General features: G+C 40.1%; 1 protein-coding gene across 5 annotated transcripts in view; it reads left to right on the top strand.

The window, feature by feature from the left end:
- Positions 1 to 17,174, top strand: part of BRD8 (bromodomain containing 8) — a 41,662-nt gene extending 24,488 nt beyond the window's left edge. Inside the window, exons 3-22 of one of the 5 annotated variants that reach the window (XM_006866109.1) lie at positions 2,542 to 2,611; positions 3,031 to 3,080; positions 3,447 to 3,569; positions 3,690 to 3,770; positions 4,204 to 4,268; positions 4,947 to 5,083; positions 5,630 to 5,848; positions 6,243 to 6,387; positions 7,226 to 7,435; positions 7,833 to 8,113; positions 8,523 to 8,975; positions 9,372 to 9,465; positions 9,671 to 9,717; positions 10,513 to 10,727; positions 10,923 to 11,015; positions 11,465 to 11,533; positions 12,031 to 12,208; positions 14,473 to 14,577; positions 15,135 to 15,179; positions 16,816 to 17,174. In XM_006866109.1, the coding sequence (XP_006866171.1) occupies positions 2,542 to 2,611; positions 3,031 to 3,080; positions 3,447 to 3,569; positions 3,690 to 3,770; positions 4,204 to 4,268; positions 4,947 to 5,083; positions 5,630 to 5,848; positions 6,243 to 6,387; positions 7,226 to 7,435; positions 7,833 to 8,113; positions 8,523 to 8,975; positions 9,372 to 9,465; positions 9,671 to 9,717; positions 10,513 to 10,727; positions 10,923 to 11,015; positions 11,465 to 11,533; positions 12,031 to 12,208; positions 14,473 to 14,577; positions 15,135 to 15,179; positions 16,816 to 16,875 (2,740 nt within the window). In that variant the 3' untranslated portion in view covers positions 16,876 to 17,174. The remainder of the gene's footprint in view (positions 1 to 2,541; positions 2,612 to 3,030; positions 3,081 to 3,446; positions 3,570 to 3,689; positions 3,771 to 4,203; positions 4,269 to 4,946; positions 5,084 to 5,629; positions 5,849 to 6,242; positions 6,388 to 7,225; positions 7,436 to 7,832; positions 8,114 to 8,522; positions 8,976 to 9,371; positions 9,466 to 9,670; positions 9,718 to 10,512; positions 10,728 to 10,922; positions 11,016 to 11,464; positions 11,534 to 12,030; positions 12,209 to 14,472; positions 14,578 to 15,134; positions 15,180 to 16,815) is intronic. The other 4 variants (XM_006866112.1, XM_006866110.1, XM_006866111.1 and 1 more) reach the window with 4 other exon arrangements.
- The last annotated feature ends 488 nt before the right edge of the window (positions 17,175 to 17,662 follow it).

The raw sequence follows: 17,662 nt of genomic DNA, 5'->3' as shown, positions 1-17,662 counted from the left end.
CACAAGAAGGTCAGTTTGATGCACAAGGTCAGAAGTTCAAACTCACCGGCCACTCCTTGGAAACCCTATAAAAAGTTGCTTTCCGTCAGAACCAACTCCACAGCACTTAACACCAACAACAACCAACTTGACGGCACTGAATAACAACAACAAAGGCTAATGATGTTTCGCATCTTTTCACATGCTTATTGGCCATTTGTATATCTTTCTAGTTCTTTACCCATTTTATAATTGTGGGATTTTGTTGTTGTTGTTGTTGCTTTTAATAGTTGAATTTTAGGGGTGTTTATGTATTTCATCCTCATCAATTACATAATTTCCTAACATTTTCTCCCATCCAATAGGTTATTTTCACTTTCTTGACAATGACTTTAAGTGCAGTTTATCTATTCTTTTGCTCTTGCTTGTGGTTTGGTATCATAAGAATCCATTGCAAATTCCAGGCCATGAAGATTTGTCCTATGCTTTTTTCCCCTAAGTGTTTTATGGTTTTAGTGCTTACATTTAACTCTGATTCATTTTGAATAATGGTACATGGTGTGAGGTATGGGTCTAGCATCATTGTTTTTTCATGTGGAGATCCAATTGCCCCTGTACCATTTATTAGACTATTATTTCCCAATTGAATTTCTTGATAGTCTTATTGAAAATCACTTTTCCTTAGATTTTTGTTGTTAAGTGCTGTCAAGTCGATTCTGACTCATAGCAACCCTGTATAGGGTTTCCAAGGAGCAGCTGGTGAGCTTGAACCACCGACCTTGCAGTTCAAACAACTTTGCAGTCAGATGCATTAGCCCACAGCGCCACACCAGGACTCCCTAGATATATGGGTTTGTTTCTGGATTCTTGATTCTATTCCATTGGTCTTTGTGTCTAAACTTATGCTAGTACTTAACTGTTTTGATTACTGTAGTTTTGTAGTAAGTTTTGGACTCTAGGGGTGTGAGTCATCCAACTTTAAATTTTCAAGCTTGTTTTGGCTTGTGGGAGCTTCATAGAATTCCATAAAGACTCCTTAGTGGTGTAGTGGTTAAGTGCTCACCTGCAGCTGCTGATTGAAAGGTCAGCAGTTCTACTACTTCACTTCGAAGTAGAACAATGTAGCAACCTGCTTCTGTAAAGATTACAACCTTGGGGAATTGCTGTTGGGCAGGTCTTTTCCGTTTTATAAGGTCATTATGACTTGGACTCCACTCGATGGCAATGAATTTTGCTTTTCTACAATTCCATATGTGTTCAAGGATCCACTTTTCTTCTGTGAAAAGGACTTTTGTAATTTTGATAGGGATTATGTTGAATCTAAGGAGCTCTGATAGCATAGTCGTTATGAGTTGGGCTGCTAACCTCAAGGTCAGCAGTTCGAAACTACCAGTTGTTCCGTGGGAGAAAGATGAAGCTTTACAGCCTTGGAAATCCTATACAGCATCGCAATGAGTCGGAAGTGACTCCACAGCATGCATTTATCACCACCACTGTGTTGAATCTATATATCACACTGGGTAGTATTGATATCTTAGCAATATTAAGTCTTCCAGTCCACAAACAGGATATCTTTCCATTTATTTAGGTCTTTAATTAACTTTTAACAGTGTTTTATAGCATTCAGTGTTGTCTTCCTTAATTTAAACTTATAACTATTCTTTCGTAATTGTAAATGGAATTAAATTATCTTTTTAGATTATCTGTTGCTGGTATATAGAAACACAACTGACTTGTGTGTGTTGATCTGTGCCCTGAAACTTTGCTGGATTTGTTTATTAGGTCTAGTAGCTTTCTTGTATATTCTTTGGAATTTTCTATATATATGGGATCTTGTAATCTGTTGAGAATGAAGTAAGCTGTGATGTTTTGTAAATAATGTTCTTTATCATGTTCCAGAAGTTCTCTTGTAGGTTTCTGAGTACATTTTTTATTAAAAATACTTCACTGAAGTATTTCCTTGTATTGCATTTACAGGCGGTATATGAGTGTGTGGCGTCCAGGATATAAGTAGAGTCCTGGTGTGGCGCTGTGTGATAAAGCACTGGACCACAAGGTTGTTTTGAACCTCAAGGTTGGCAGTTCAAATTCAGCAGTCGCTCCTTGGAAACTCTATACAGGATTGCTTTGAGTCGGAACTGACTCAATGGCACTTAGCAACAACAGCATATGAGTAGAGTTAAAAGATAGTACCTTTTTTTTTTTTTTTTTTAATTCTAGAAAGTATAACAAGTTGCTTTTCAAAAGACAGGCTTTTTTTTTTTTTTTTTAAAGCCACACCAAAATTGACATCCCAAATAAACAGAACTGATAGTTTACTAGTTTTTGACACCTTTGTTTTCATCACTAGGGAAAACTGTTTGGCAATGACATTTTCCTTCTAAATAACTTTTTAAAGTAGTTGTGTCATTTTTCATAATCATGAAAATTCCAGAGTACTTTCTAACTACATTTTTTTTTATTCCAAAATTGCTTTTCATAACCTCCAAACCTTGGACTTTTCAACATACCTTCCTTTTTATCTTCTATTTGATGTGTAATATGACTTTTCTCGTTTGTTAGGGTATCAGTTAGCAGAGCAATCAAGCCCTTTGCAGAACCTGGCCGCCCTCCAGACTGGTTCTCTCAGAAAGTAAGTTCCAAAGCAAGTGTTTTTTTGTGTGTGTGTTTTTTTGTTTTTTTAGCAGTGTTTGAAATGTGAAGCAGGAGGTTTTCTTCAAGGTCCTGCCCTTTAATTGTGGTATATAATTAGGCCTTATGTCTTACATATGGTGGTGGTGGTCGTGTGCTGTGGAGTCCGTTCCAACTCATACAACCCTGTATAGGGTTTCTGAGGCTGTAAATCTTTACAGGAGCAGAAAGCCTCATCTTTTCTCCTGTGGAACAACTGGTAGTTTCAAACTGCTGTCCCTGAGGTTAGCAGCCCAACTCATAACCACTATGCTACTAGAGCTCCTTATATGTTACATACTGGTCTCTAAATCTTAATCTCTTAATACTTTGAAAAGTGTTTTCCTGGTTTGCTCATTATGTTTTCACTTTTTTTCATAGCATTGTGCTTCTCAGTACTCAGAACTTCTCGAGACCACAGAGACCCCAAAGTGAGTACAAAGCCAGACACTCACTAAGTGTTTGCAGCCAAATCTCTGGAGATTTTTATGTTTATTGAGGGTATTTTGTATAGTATATATCAGGATGTGATGAAAGTATAGCGTAAGTTTATCTCTGATTGTTGATGTTGTTAAGTGCCGTCGAGTCAATTCCGACCCATAGAGACCCTGTATAGGGTTTCCAAGGAGCAGCTGGTGAGCTTGAACCAGCGACCTTGCAGTTCAAATGACTTTGCAGTCTGACACATTTATTAGCCCACAGCACCACACCAGTATCTATGATTAGGTGATATAAAACGCTGTTAGCAAGAAGGAACACATTAATCTTCAAATGTGGATTTTTTTTTTCCCCCACAGACGGAAACGAGGTGAAAAGGGGGAAGTAGTAGAAACAGTTGAAGATGTCATTGTTCGGAAACTGACTGCTGAACGAGTTGAAGAACTGAAGAAAGTGATAAAGGAGACCCAGGAAAAATATAGGTGCTTACCACAGAGAATGCCAAATGATTGCGAGAGAGAATAGAATCAGACTTAAGGCACTGGTCAGAATTTTGTAAATAGCAGATTAAAAATCAATGTTACCTCTCTTTCTTCCAACAGACGGCTAAAAAGAGATGCAGAATTAATTCAAGCCGGACACATGGACAGCAGACTGGATGAGCTTTGCAATGACATTGCAATGTGGGTTATATTATATTGTTCTTTCATATGTACTCCTTCATCCATCTCCCTTCACCAAATACAATTACTTGGTGGAAATTACTTATTTCCTCCACCTGTCATCCCTTTAGACTTCAGACAGATTCTAGGAGGGGCAAGCTGTTGACAGGTCTGGTTTCTGGGAGGGTGAATAAATCCTAGAAGATAATCCTAAAAGGAAATGATGGAACATTTCCATGTGAGAACAAAACTTAGTTCTAGCTTTAAAACAGCCTTAGTTTGCCTGAGTGAAGAACTGGGAATTAGACAAGTTGCTTGTTGATAAGAATTACTATTCCCTGTTGATAAGTCTTTTGCTCAGAGTGCTGGCCTGATAGAACATTCTTTGTGAGGACACGTTGAGCTTTAGAGGAGTTGAAACTGGCTAGCATCTAACCCTTAATTCCCTCTTTAGGAAAAAGAAATTGGAGGAAGAAGAGGCTGAAGTAAAGAGGAAGGCTACGGATGCTGCATATCAGGGTAAAATGAAATTAGTGACTGTTTAGCAGTTGCCTATATAGTACTGCATGTTAATGACAGAGACTATTTTGTCACATAACGTTCACTAGTTTCAATTTATTTACACATTTTCCCCTCATATTTATTTCTATTAGACTAAAAACATTCTTTAATGTCTAGGAAGAACCTCTTAGAAAATGAACTGTGCTCAGATCTCATTAGACTTTGAATTGACTTTTAGTACACAAAGGTTTGACAGTTAGATAATAAGTATAATGAAGGATGTAGATGTCAAAACCTATAGAAAGATTGAGAATAGCTCAGTCATTGAATAAGGGAAAGAACTCATTTGCAGCTCTAGGAATATGTGTTCTCAGCTCATGAGGTCTTTTTATCTTATTAAAAGCAGAATCGTAATAAGTTGCTGAAAAGGTTATTGAGGGGTGTTACAAAAGGTTCATACTTTAAGGACCTTTTGGATAAACAGTTCTTGGTGGTTTCAGAATTGCTCTTAGGAAGAAGCATTAGGGAAAAAAAGTTACCCAGTTAACCCATCTCCCAGAAGTGAGAAAGCAAGCTTTCTAATTAAAACTGATAAAGTTGCTTTGGTAAAATGACATCCCTTTGTGACTTAGCAGCATAGTAGTAGTGTTTTGTTTTATTTTCTCTTAAATATTTGTGTATTGTTTTCTTTTCTAGCTCGTCAAGCAGTGAAAACTCCCCCTCGGAGGTTACCAACAGTAATGGTCCGATCTCCTATAGGTTCTGCCTCCCCAGGAGGTGATTATCCACTTGGGGACTTGACTTCAGCTACTATGGAAGAGGCTACCTCAGGGGTGAGTGTTTTCATCCTCCGGAATTGGCCGGCAAAGGGGCTGTAAACCTGCAGAGAGCTGAGTGATGAAGAAACCACTTATGACGTAGCAGCAACTTGTTCTCTGTATCTGAATGCTAAAGACTTAATTTACTGTGTTCTGTGCTCTGTAAGTAAGTGTGAACCTAAAAACACTGAGACTTAAGATCTTTAGAAGAATAGGCAAAAGTTGATGTTAAGGAATTCTTTCCTAAGTGTGTTAGTCTTACAAAATTCCTGTTAAAATAACTGACACTTTCCTTGTAAATGTAGTATTGGTAGTTGATAGACATTTTTAAAAGGCAAATTGGGTGGAATGGTTGAGTCATTGTGGGTTTTTGAGTGGGTGAAATAGAAAAACTTGTGGGGAAAAAAGGTATGACTGAAAACAGGAAAGGTAGAGAAGGTTTCTGGGCAGTTCCACTTAGGGGCTAGTAAATCAGTAGTTAACACTCTCTAGCCCATCCAGATTAATAGGGAACCTTTTAGAGTTTGAGAAGTCAGATAAAGGTTCTCTGTTGTCTCTTAGGTAACCCCTGGGACTTTGCCGAGTACCCCAATCACCTCGTTTCCTGGGATTCCTGACACCCTTCCTCCAGGCTCTGCACCCTTAGAAGCCCCCATGACCCCAGTAACAGATGATTCACCCCAGAAAAAGATGCTTGGACAGAAAGCAACTCCACCCCCCTCCCCTCTGCTGTCAGAGCTCTTGAAGAAGGGCAGCCTCCTGCCTACTAGCCCCAGACTGGTATGGAGACTTCTGTGGGTGTTTGAGAGCTGTGGTGATTAGTACTTGGAAGGGAGTGCCTGGGACTTAAAATATGACATGGGGAAAATTTTTTTCAAAAATGAAAAAAAAAAAATCGTAGTTAACTGGTAATTTCTTTTAAAAATACACTAGTTTTATAGTTTCCCTGGGTCCTGAGGTATCTGAACCACCATTATTTTGGTTGTCTTTCCTAGAAATCTTTTGCCAAATAAGTTTTGAAAATTATAGTTTAGAATTTTCCTTAGATCTGAAATTATTCTCTGTGAATATTAACTTACTTTTCATGATGTTTGATCAACTTCTAGAGCTTTTTTGGGAAGTGGTATCAACAGAAACCTTGAGTGTAGCCTTCACCTCTATTCTTCCCTGGTAGGTCAGTGAGAATGAAATGGCTGTGACTTCTGGTCACCTGAATAGTACAGGTGTCCTCCTGGAGGTAGGCGGGGTCCTTCCTGTGATACATGGTGGGGAGATGCAGCAAACACCCAACACTGTTGCAGCCTCCCCTGCTGCCTCAGGTAAGTCACCACTATTCTGTCTACTTTTCTTCTAACAGGTTGAACTTAACATTGACTGCTCTGGGTTTCTTAGCATTTGTTACTAAGTGGTTGTCAATCCTAGATTTAAAATCCAACCTGGAAGCTATACTTCATCTATTACAACATATAAAGCTCTGGAATAGATATCTATTATGTCATTTTTAGAATATTGATAGCCCTGTGTAACCCCAGTATAGGTATTGGTGAGAGAAATAGTGAGTTAATGGCTGGTTTCCTGAGGCTTGCAAAATCACATAAGGATGCTAGAAATATCTTGAGATTTTAGAACAAAAGAGCAAAAGATTTGGAATTAGAGAGGTGGGTTATCACCCAGTAGATTTGTAACTCTTGAGCTTTCGTTTCCTCTTTTATTAATTGCAAATGTTCAGTATATACATCACAAGGATATGATGTAAATGAAATGTAGGAAAAAAAATTGTAAAATACCTTATAAACATTAAACATTAGTTGTTGGAATTTGAATGTTGATATTTAATATAAGTTGTGGATGTCTTTTTGCTAGCTTTTGGTTTTTGGTTGGTTGATTGGTTATTTAGTTTTTCTCTGAGAAAATTTATAACCCGGTTTTCATATAAATTATATGTTCTAGTGTTTTGGCTCATTCTTAACTTGGAAGAAGTAGTTGTTAAGTAAGATCGAAGAAAGTAAGGATACTGATAATGAACTGATTACACACAAGAGTTGCTTTCATCCTCTGAGAGTATAAGAAATTTCTTGGTTGGGTCTTAAAGTGGCTATTGCTTCTTGTTCATGTGCTTTCTTCTTACCTCATTTTATGTACCTCTTTGTCTGTTAGGTGCTCCCACTCTTTCCCGGCTTTTAGAAGCTGGTCCTACACAGTTCACCACACCTCTTCCTTCCTTCACTACTGTTGCCAGTGAGCCTCCAGTTAAACTTGTGCCACCCCCTGTAGAGTCTGTGTCCCAGGCTACCATTGTCATGATGCCTGCGCTGTCAACACCATCCTCTGCTCCAGCTGTCTCCACTCCTGAGAGTGTAGCTCCAGGTGCGTCCCTGACCCACGCCCTGAGCAGACACTAGGTCCAAATTTCACTCTGAACTTCAGTTAGAGAAAGGTGACCAAGATAATCAGTTTCAGTTCAAATACTTGTGTTTTCTGTATATATATATATGCCATCTTTATCCTTAGTAAAAACAGTGATGTAAGAAGAGATGGGTGGGTATTTAAGTTTGGAGAAAATATAAGTATGAGAGAACCAAAGTATGTGATTCTCACTTTCCAGATAAAAAAGGGGGCGGGGGAGAAACACAAGCAGGTATAAGATAACTGTGAGCCTAAATGTATGGGTACTTGACTTCTGTCTACAGCTTTGGTGTGATTTCCATGTAGTCACTCGGTACCTAATAAGATTCTGAGATGCTTTTATCTTCCTGTTATTAAGTGAATCAACCTGATACCTGTGTTCCTATGGAGGCTGTCGGGGATCCACATACTGTGACTGTTTCCATGGATAGCAGTGAGATTTCCATGATCATCAATTCTATCAAAGAAGAGTGTTTCCGATCAGGGGTAGCAGAGGCCCCTGGAGGATCAAAGGCTCCCAGCATTGATGGGAAGGAAGATTTAGATCTGGCTGAGAAGATGGATATTGCTGTGTCTTACACAGGTGAAGAACTGGACTTTGAGACTGTTGGAGACATCATTGCCATCATTGAGGACAAGGTAACTATTCAGCAGAGCTCAAAAGAATCTCCCTTGGGTCCTACGTAGGCTTCTCTCCTTGCTTCTGGTAGTAAGAATTACTAAATCAAAAAAACTCCTCTACTCCTGCTCATCTCCATCTCTAAATTCACAAAACTTTTTGGTACTGACATACTAGGCATCTCCCTAGCCATCCTTTGTTACACGTTTGTACAGGACAGGTACTGGTCCATTGGTTGCTTCCACTACATGGAGGAGGTGGAGAGAGAGAAGCTGCAGATTCAGGGCATCTCATTTGGTGCTACAGAGGGACTTGGGCATTCTTCTCAACATGCTAACAGAATTGAGGGACTTGGGCATTCTTCTCAACATGCTAACAGAATTGAGGGACTTGGGCATTCTTCTCAACAATTTGTGTATTATGGAACAGGTAGATGATCATCCTGAAGTGCTGGATGTAGCAGCAGTGGAAGCAGCACTGTCATTCTGTGAAGAGAACGATGATCCCCAGTCCCTTCCTGGTCCCTGGGAGCACCCTATCCAACAGGAACGGGACAAGCCAATGCCTCTCCCTACACCAGAGATGACAGTCAAGCAAGAGAGGCTGGACTTTGAGGAAACAGAAAACAAGGGAATCCATGAACTGGTGGACATCAGAGAGCCCAGTGTTGAGATCAAGGTGGAGCCTACAGAACCAGAGCAAGGCATTTCAGGGGCTGAAATAGTTACTGGGGTTCTCCCAGCCACAGGCTTGGAGCCACCAGAACTTAGGAGTCAGGACTTAGACGAGGATCCCAGAAGTACTGAAACTGGAGAGGTGGCCGAAGGAGATGTTTCCAATGGGAAAGGCGATGAGACCTCACTTACAACTATGAAGATAGAGGTATTAAGATCAGGGGCTGGGAAGGTGGAGGGTTATACCTTATGTAAAAAATGGCAGTTTACACATTTTTATGAGTCTGAGTTCTGACATGTTTTTGTTCAAAGCCCATAGGTTATATTCAGTACTATACTTGTCCTATTCCTGTTAAGACCATTAGAATCAAATTGCATGGGTTGTTGTTGTTACGTGCTGTGGAGTCGGTTCCGACTCATAGTGACCCTGTACTGGGTTTCCGAGGCTGTAAATCTTTGCGAGACCAGAAAGCCTCATCTTTCTCCTGCAGAACAGCTGGTAGGACTTAGAATATTCTTCATTGCCATTGAAGAATAAAATTGTGTGAGTCTTAGTGGTTTACCAGTTTCAGTACTTAGGGTATATGTTTTCTTTGGTCTTCAGGCATCTCCTGAAAGCATATTATCTCCATCACATGGTTCAAATCCCATTGAAGATCCTTTAGAGGCAGAGACTCAGCACAAGTTTGAAATGTCAGGTAAATAATAAGGCAAGGAAATCTTTATTCTATAACCAATTAACTTGAGATCTTTTGCTTTGGCTTCTGAGGGATTGTGGGTTGTGGGTAAGCAGAGGAGTTAGAGCAGGCCAGCATGGAAAGGAGAGCTGCAGGGGATTATGGTCCATAGGAAGGGGAAGGCTGAAGTGGAAAAATCTTCAGGTAGTCTTTCTCTCCTCTGCAGACTCATTGAAAGAAGAATCAGGGACTATTTTTGGAAGCCAGATAAAGGTATTTCAGATTTTTTTTTTTATTCCTCTTGCCATGTAACTACAATTCCCTTATAGCATTACCTTTTTAATGAATTTCAGTAAACTCACATCTTTGTTCTTTGAGACGAGACTGGTTCAGGAGATGCATGGAGAAAAGGAGTAGTAGACAGTTTTGCACAATGGGTGTTCCATGGCAACGTGTTTTTCCCATCTGAAGGAGTTTGTGACCATTACATAGACTTTTCTTTGCATATAGCGCACAAAGAAACTGACAAAACCCAGACTGATTGGGAGTGAATTGGGATAGTAAAGCCAGGGAGAAGAACATACTAGAAATTAGAATGTTGTTAATACTATATTCAAAGAGAATCACCTAAAATTTTCTCTTTAGAATTACTGAAGCAGTAATAACGGAGATTATAAATAGTATGATGTGAGCTTGCTCCATCAGATGAGACATGAAATAAAAACTATTTTTGGTAACTTTGTACCCAGGGTCAGAGTTCCTCTCAAGAGCAAGGGGAAAGAAGGAACGCATCTTAGCTTAGCCTTAAGTAAGTAGCTTTTTTTTTTTTTTTTCCCCTTCATCTTTTAAAAAAGATCCTGGGTCTTACTCTTTGCCCAGGTTCCAAATTACCTTACTTGGTCCTTCAGTGTCTGTAAATATTGGTAGTATAAGTGATAGAGGGCTCAGTCAGGAAACATAGTGTGAGGCCATTTCTAAACTGATCTTACTAAAAGTCAGACATGGTTAATGACGCTTTGCTCAGTAGCTTGGCTTGCATTTTATTGACTGGAGGACACTGTGTCTAAGGATGCCCCAGGTGAAGATGAGGAAGAAGATGGGGTCAGTGAAGCAGCCAGCCTAGAGGAGCCCAAGGAAGAAGATCCAGGGGAAGGCTATTTGTCAGAAATGGATAATGAACCTCCTGTGAGTGAGAGTGATGATGGCTTTAGTATCCACAATGCTACACTGCAGTCCCACACACTGGCAGACTCCATCCCCAGCAGCCCTGCTTCTTCACAGTTGTGAGTATTTGGAATTCTTTCATGGAGGTACTGAAGTTCTTAAGACACTGCAGTTGAGAAGTGGGAGAGGATCTCTTTTGCTGTCTGACTTTTTCATCTTTCCTTTCTTGGTCTAGAATAAATAGTTGACCAGAAATACTAGGATTTTTCTTTTTTTAAAAATTATGCCTAGTAAGACTTCTGTCTTTATTTCAGCTCTGTTTGTAGTGAGGATCAAGAAGCCATTCAGGCACAGAAAATCTGGAAAAAAGCCATCATGCTTGTATGGAGAGCTGCAGCTAATCATAGGTGAGTGAACTTTCCCAATCCCACAGACACATTTTCTCTTTCATTGTTACTATCTAGAGAAAAGTTTGCATAGGCTTGTATGGGATTACTAGAATTGACTCTTAAAACCTTCAGCTATTTAGAACAAGTTTCCCTCACATATGCTTGTGAAGGATAGATTAAAAATTACATCTTTGAGATGGAGGCAGAGACAATGACATGGAGAGATGGAGCAGCTGGGGACTTTAGACACAGAGAGGGAGAAGGGCTGTGTGCTGATGACCCTGGGGGCAGGCTTGTAGTGTATATTCTTTGGTTGGTTGATGATGCATGAAGGGGATTGTAACCATGGCAATGAAACAATATATGATAGGATGAATGTAAAACTAATGTTCTCCCATGTAAACTATCACATAATTTATAATGAAACATTTAAAAAAAAAAAATTACATCTTACTGTTTTTGGACAGGTATGCCAATGTTTTCCTGCAACCTGTAACAGATGACATAGCACCTGGTTACCACAGCATTGTTCAGAGGTAAGCCATGATCTGACCAACACACTGACTTTAATAATTTGTAAATTATCCAGTCTTAGTGATTTTTTTCTTTAGATAGTGAGTTTAATGCAAATGCTTTTGATACAAGTATGGTATCAAAAATGCTAAACTAACCATTCCAGCACCTGGATAAATCACTAATGATCTAATAGAATGCTGTTGTTAAGTGTGATTGAGTCAGTTCTGACTCATAGCGATCTTGTGTAGGGTTTCCTGTATAGGTTTACCAGTGACTGCTGGATTTGAACCACTGATTTTGCAGTTAGCAGTCCACTTTTTATCCTATAGAGCCTTAGCAGGTCTAAAAGAGTAATCATCATTAACGTTCTCAACACCGATTCTACAGACTGACTTAGGTTTTTTGGGTTAAGTGAAATTTTTAGCAGCTGGGACTGAAGGTGTATATGGTAACAATGTTCAGAGATTGAGATTAGTTCTTTTATCTCTAATGTCATTTATCCCTGTTCCCCTTTTAGGCCTATGGATTTGTCAACTATTAAGAAAAACATTGAAAATGGACTGATCCGGAGCACAGCTGAATTTCAGCGTGACATCATGCTGATGTTCCAGAATGCTGTAATGTACAATAGCTCAGACCATGATGTCTATCACATGGCAGTGGAGATGCAGCGAGATGTGCTGGAGCAGATCCAGGTACTTTGAGAATCTTTAGTGTTTGAGCAAGGATGAAATGAAACTATTTAAGGGAAACATTTATATTGATGATAGAAAGGACTGCTGTGACTTTTCCTTGAAATAGTCATCAGGGACACAGGAGCATAGATTTTGTTCTTGCTCACTTTATTGTTGGTTTTCTTCAGTTTGGTAAGAGTTGTGAGAAAATAGTCGTTATCTTTTTGGGGCAAATAACTTCAGTATATAGAAAGAATGACCAACAGCATCAGCTCAAAGATGATTCCTGTGAAGTGGAGGTCAGACATACCTCTTCTGTCTTCCTTTCTCCAACGTTTGTTTTGTTTCTTTACTGGGCTCTATATTTCATTGCATTGGCTCATAGAACTCACAGATAATATTAAGGATTATGGGGTTTATTAGGTAAGTAACAGGTTACATTTCAGGATCAGGAGCAACTGAGTCTTCTTGTGCCTGCCCAGCCTTTGCCCCACTAGGGGCACTTTAGCTCCACCATTAAGTACACATAGGCACCCCACTCCCACCTGTAAACCTTGGTCTGTAGGTGTTCAGCTTTCTCATTCTGTGGGCCTGCAAGCCTAGTTCTGTGAAGCGCCTGGAGGCACCCCACTCTACCAATAAGCCTCTGTCCAAAGGCATTCAGCTCTTTCTGTTCATTTGCTGGGAAGCTGGCTGTTTATTTTCGTGTGCTGGGAAGCTGGCCGTGCCATCTCTTACTGGTCTCCCAGTTCTGCTGCCACCGTTTCTTCGCTGTTGTTTTTAACTTCTCCTTCTGTCTCCTGGATCTAGGGAGGTTATCATTGCAGGGGTCCTGGGTCCAAAGGACATGCCCCATTCCTAGCTCTTCGTTTTTGGTGGTAGTAAGGTCCCCTCTTTCCACTTCTAAGCTTAGTGGGATGGCAAACTGACCAATCCCTTGTTAGTGTTCCATATACTGTATTTATGTAGAATTACTACTATCAGCAAGCTATCCAGTCCCCTTGGTGGACTACAAGTACCTTATTTGCATAGCCCACCTAACTCCTGGACCACAAGGTTGGTTTGAACTTTAAGATCAGCAGTTCAAACTCTGAAACCATATAAAGGGTCACTATGAGTCAAAACCAACTCAGCATCACTTAACAAAAATGACAGCAATAAGGTGGTGTACTTGGTGTGGTGCTGTAGGATAAGCACTGGACTGCTAACTGCAAGGTTGTAATTCAAACCCACCAGTCACTCCTTGGAAAACCTTTACAGGGTCTCTATGAGTCATAAAGGACTCAGTGGTACCTAAGAACAGCAACCTAATCATTTTGGGGGAATTTTAAGAGCATGGCAAGAGAGAATGTATAAGAGCAGTGCATCACACCACACCTCATTTATAAAATGGGTGAGTGTATAGTTTTCAAGTTATGTTAAGCACTGGTACATTTCTTCTCCTTACCTGATAAGGCTGTAGGATAAGCTCCTCACAAGGATTGCTGCCCACAAGGTTGGTTGTTGCAAACCCATCAGCCGCTCTTTGGAAACCACCCTTATAGGTGGAAACCGACTTGATAACACTTAACAATTCTTACATCATAGATAACTTACTATCCTGTGATTGCATTCCAATCATCCTCTTAGGGAGATAGAACTTGAAAAAATGTTATTTATCTCTGCAGAGTCAGCCAGGTAAATTAAATGGCTTCATGATCTTAAGTTCATCCTATTTTTATTCCTTTTCCCATTTGTAGAGTATAGACATTTTGGTTCTGTATTATAGCCAAAATAATAGTTTGGACCATTTTAAATTTTCAGATTTCTTTAACTTTGACAACTAGAATTAGAATCTAATATACTGGACTTGGAGATAAAAAGTATTTGAGTGCTGTTTGCCAAGGGGTTACTATGTTGTTGTTAAATGCCGTCAAATCTGTTCCAACACATAGCAACCCTGTATAGGGTTTCCAAGGAGCAGCTGGTGAGCTTGAACCACTGAACCTTGTGGTACGCACCAACTTTTCAGTCCAGTGCGTTAATCACAGCGTCACACCAGGAGTCCCATGTTGTTGTTAAGTGCTGTCGAGTTGGTTCCAACCCATAGAGACCCTGTGTAGAGTTTTCAAGGAGTGGCTGGTGAGCTTGAACCATCAACCTTGCAATTCAGACTGACTTTGCAGTCCAGCACATTAGCCCACAGCGCCACAACAGGAAAGAGTTCTATTTGCAAAGCTTAAAATGTCTTAATTCTTCCCTATGTGATGAAGTCTCCTGAGACAATCCTGTTCTTTTTGCTACAGCAATTCTTGGCCACACAGTTGATTATGCAAACATCTGAATCTGGGATCAGTGCTAAAAGTCTTCGAGGGAGAGATTCTACCCGTAAACAGGATTCTTCAGAGAAGGTGAGGAGACCAAGAAAGTGCCTGTTAACCAGTGTTCCAGTGATAGCAGTCTGAAACGTCTAAGAACCGTACATGGCTATTGGTTCTGCCTGACTTGTACGTCCCAGTGGTGTACAGATTCATAGACCTTTAAGGCTTTGATAATTTACAATCAGAGGAATCTCTGAATATTTCATAAATTATCTCTATTAGGAATGTCTGGGTGTTACATACTCCCCAAATCCCTGGCATTTTCTTCTTAGCACGGTGGTTGTTTGCTCCTATCCAAACACTGAAGAAACCTACTGTGACTGGGAGCAGTTGAGTGAATAAATTATTAATTCCTCGGAGAATGCTCTCAAAGTGGGGGAAATATCATAGCTTGCAGCAGTTGAGGGCCATCAGTTTCTTTTTCAGAGACATAATGGCTAGATTGTTTTTGGATCTCTTTCCTCTTGTTCTTGAGTTTTAAAATTTTGTCTGTGCGTATGGTGCTTGTGTCTCTGTCTTGAGGTTTGGGGTGCTTGCGGCTGAGAGTTTCCGTGGAACCTGATCAGTGTTTGTTTGTCCTCTAACAGGACAGTGTCCCCATGGGCTCTCCTGCCTTCCTTCTCTCTCTCTTTGTAAGTATTGAATGGCTGCAAGGGGTGGTGTTGCCATAAAGATGCTCAGCTACTGCTGGGGGTGGGTACAGAAGGAAACCAAACATGCAGACTGTGGCAATGTCTTCAACGTCTGTTTATTCAGGTCATTGAATAAGAAACTGTCTGTTCTTCTGCATTCCTGTCCTTTCTGCATGTGTGTGTGTGTGGGCTGGGTAGCGACTGTTTATGAGCTTACTGGGCTGAAATGAGGTTTTCTTGGAGTAAAGAATCTAGGATGCATCTGCCCCTCATTTCTTGACTGCACCTTTTGCCAATTCTTATCTTACAAATAGAAGATTGTTGAGAACAGCAACTGATAAGCTAGCATTTGAAATTGTTTCTTATACTAGCAGACATTTGGCATATAGTTTTCCTCTTTTAAAATTAAGTTGCAAGACTGCTACCTGATAAACACTCAATGAAATTTAAACTGAAGATTTCAGGAGCAGTGATTACTGCATATAGTAGTGACTGGTAGAGTTAGAAGCTTATAAGAGCTATTCTAAAGACTTACATTCCTTTCCTACATGTATTAAATGGCCCTCTGACTCTGTTGCTCATTGTATGGCAATGAGACATGACAAAGTAAAAGGGGCATCAGGCTAGAAAACTATTGATCTTAAGATCATCAGATAACCTCTTGGGGCCTTATTTCCATCTGTGTGATGGAGTTATATAATGAGGTACCTGTCCAATCTCTACCTCACAGGGATATTGTGAGGATAAAATGAGAAAATAGGTATGGAAATGACTTGAAAAAAAAATCTTAAAGTGTTAACAAATGCAAGGTGGTATTTTTATTTTTACAGTTGCCTCACAGGTAGCTTGTATTCATGAACTCTAAAAATTTTAGAATCCTTGCATACTAAAAATGTAAAAATGGCCTGGCCCAGCCAAATTATTCACTAGTTCATCTTGCCTACAGGCCTCTAACTTCTGCCAGACAGAACACTATAATCTCTGTTCTTCCTTATTGACCTGCAACAGTGACTCTGGATCCCCAAGCAATTGGCTGGCTGTTGCAAAGCTGGTTAATAGGATCTAACTTTTATCTATTGAAGACAGCCAAGTATTGCACAAGATGAAGGAGCTGGGCTGCAGGGAGAGAGCAGCAGATGGAAAGAAGCCTCTGATTGTCCTGATCTCATGGAAAGCATCTGTCAGGAGGTGCTAGGGAACTAGTGCCAGGGTCAGTCTGCAGGAAAGGCCTTTCTTATAGGGACCAGCAGCTGGACAGGTACGTTAGCCAAGAATCTCACTATCCACTGCCCTTTCTAACTTCCCACCTTTCTTACTCTCTTCCTGTTCCTTTGCACATGATTTGGGCCTGGGTGGGATGACTAGCAGTCATTCTGTGGGACCCCAGGAAAATTCCAGCAACCTTTGGTGGGCATGAGCAAGATAACTCTGTCTGACATTCCCTCTCACAAATTACCAGGTGCTCTTTAACCAGTCTTTGGAAAGACAGAAATACGTCCCTTCGTACCCCTGGATTTCTCTGCTTATTTTCCCCTCTTCCCAAATAAGCCAATCCCAGTATTCTTCATATTGTACCTCTCTCTTGCTTCCTAACCAATTCATTCATATTCCCTTTCTTTGTCTGCCTGCTGTCTAGGATGGGGGAACCAGGGGACGCCGCTGTGCTATTGAAGCAGATATGAAGATGAAGAAGTGAAAGTCCAGAGTACCATCTTTGAGCTGAACCTGAATAGAAGTAAACAAGATAGAGCTTGGGCTTCTTGGCCCAGATCCAGATATGAAAGTTACAGAAGAGGAGGCACCTGGACCATGTGACATAAGCTAGGAAAATCTCTCTCAGAGAGTTGGAGTTAGCCCAATTGCCTGTTTTAGGGCAACAGTTTCGGGCTGTATTAATGTCCTAATGTGTAGCTAGCAGATTGTGGCTAGTTTATACTGTCTTGTGAAGTGTACAGACTTTTTAAAAACCTGTGAAGTGTGTGTATACAATAAACTCTTGAACAAAAGAAAACAATAGTCTTTGGTGTGTTTTTTGTGTATCTGTGTGTATGTGTGTGTGAGAGAGATTTACTTTGTGGTTTCTTCTTCTTAACTACTTGATAATTTGTGGGAATGAGATTGTTAGAGGGAAAATCAGGTCTTTACAATATGAACTGTGGTACTACAGCTGAAGGACGGTAAGTAACCAAGATTTAATATGTAATTAATGTTTAAAAGTATTGTACAATAGACTGTCCTGTAAAGCTTCTTGTGAGTAATTTAGAAAAATGATTTTCATGTTTTAGAGTTCTGCTCATAATAGTGCTTAAAGAAGACCAGAGCATGCACCTTGGTAGCACTGGCATTTATTTAGGAACATTTGCCCTATTTAATACTGCATTTGCAGATGGTACTTTTAGGATAGTATATTACCATTTCCTTCCCCATCTGTTTCTCTGCTTGGGACTCTTGTGTGTTTTAGAATATTTTTCATTGCTATTTGA

The sequence above is a fragment of the Chrysochloris asiatica genome, unplaced genomic scaffold, assembly GCF_000296735.1.
Source record: "Chrysochloris asiatica unplaced genomic scaffold, ChrAsi1.0 scaffold00087, whole genome shotgun sequence".
Lineage (NCBI taxonomy): Eukaryota > Metazoa > Chordata > Mammalia > Afrosoricida > Chrysochloridae > Chrysochloris > Chrysochloris asiatica.
This window is presented reverse-complemented; position numbering and strand designations above follow the sequence as displayed.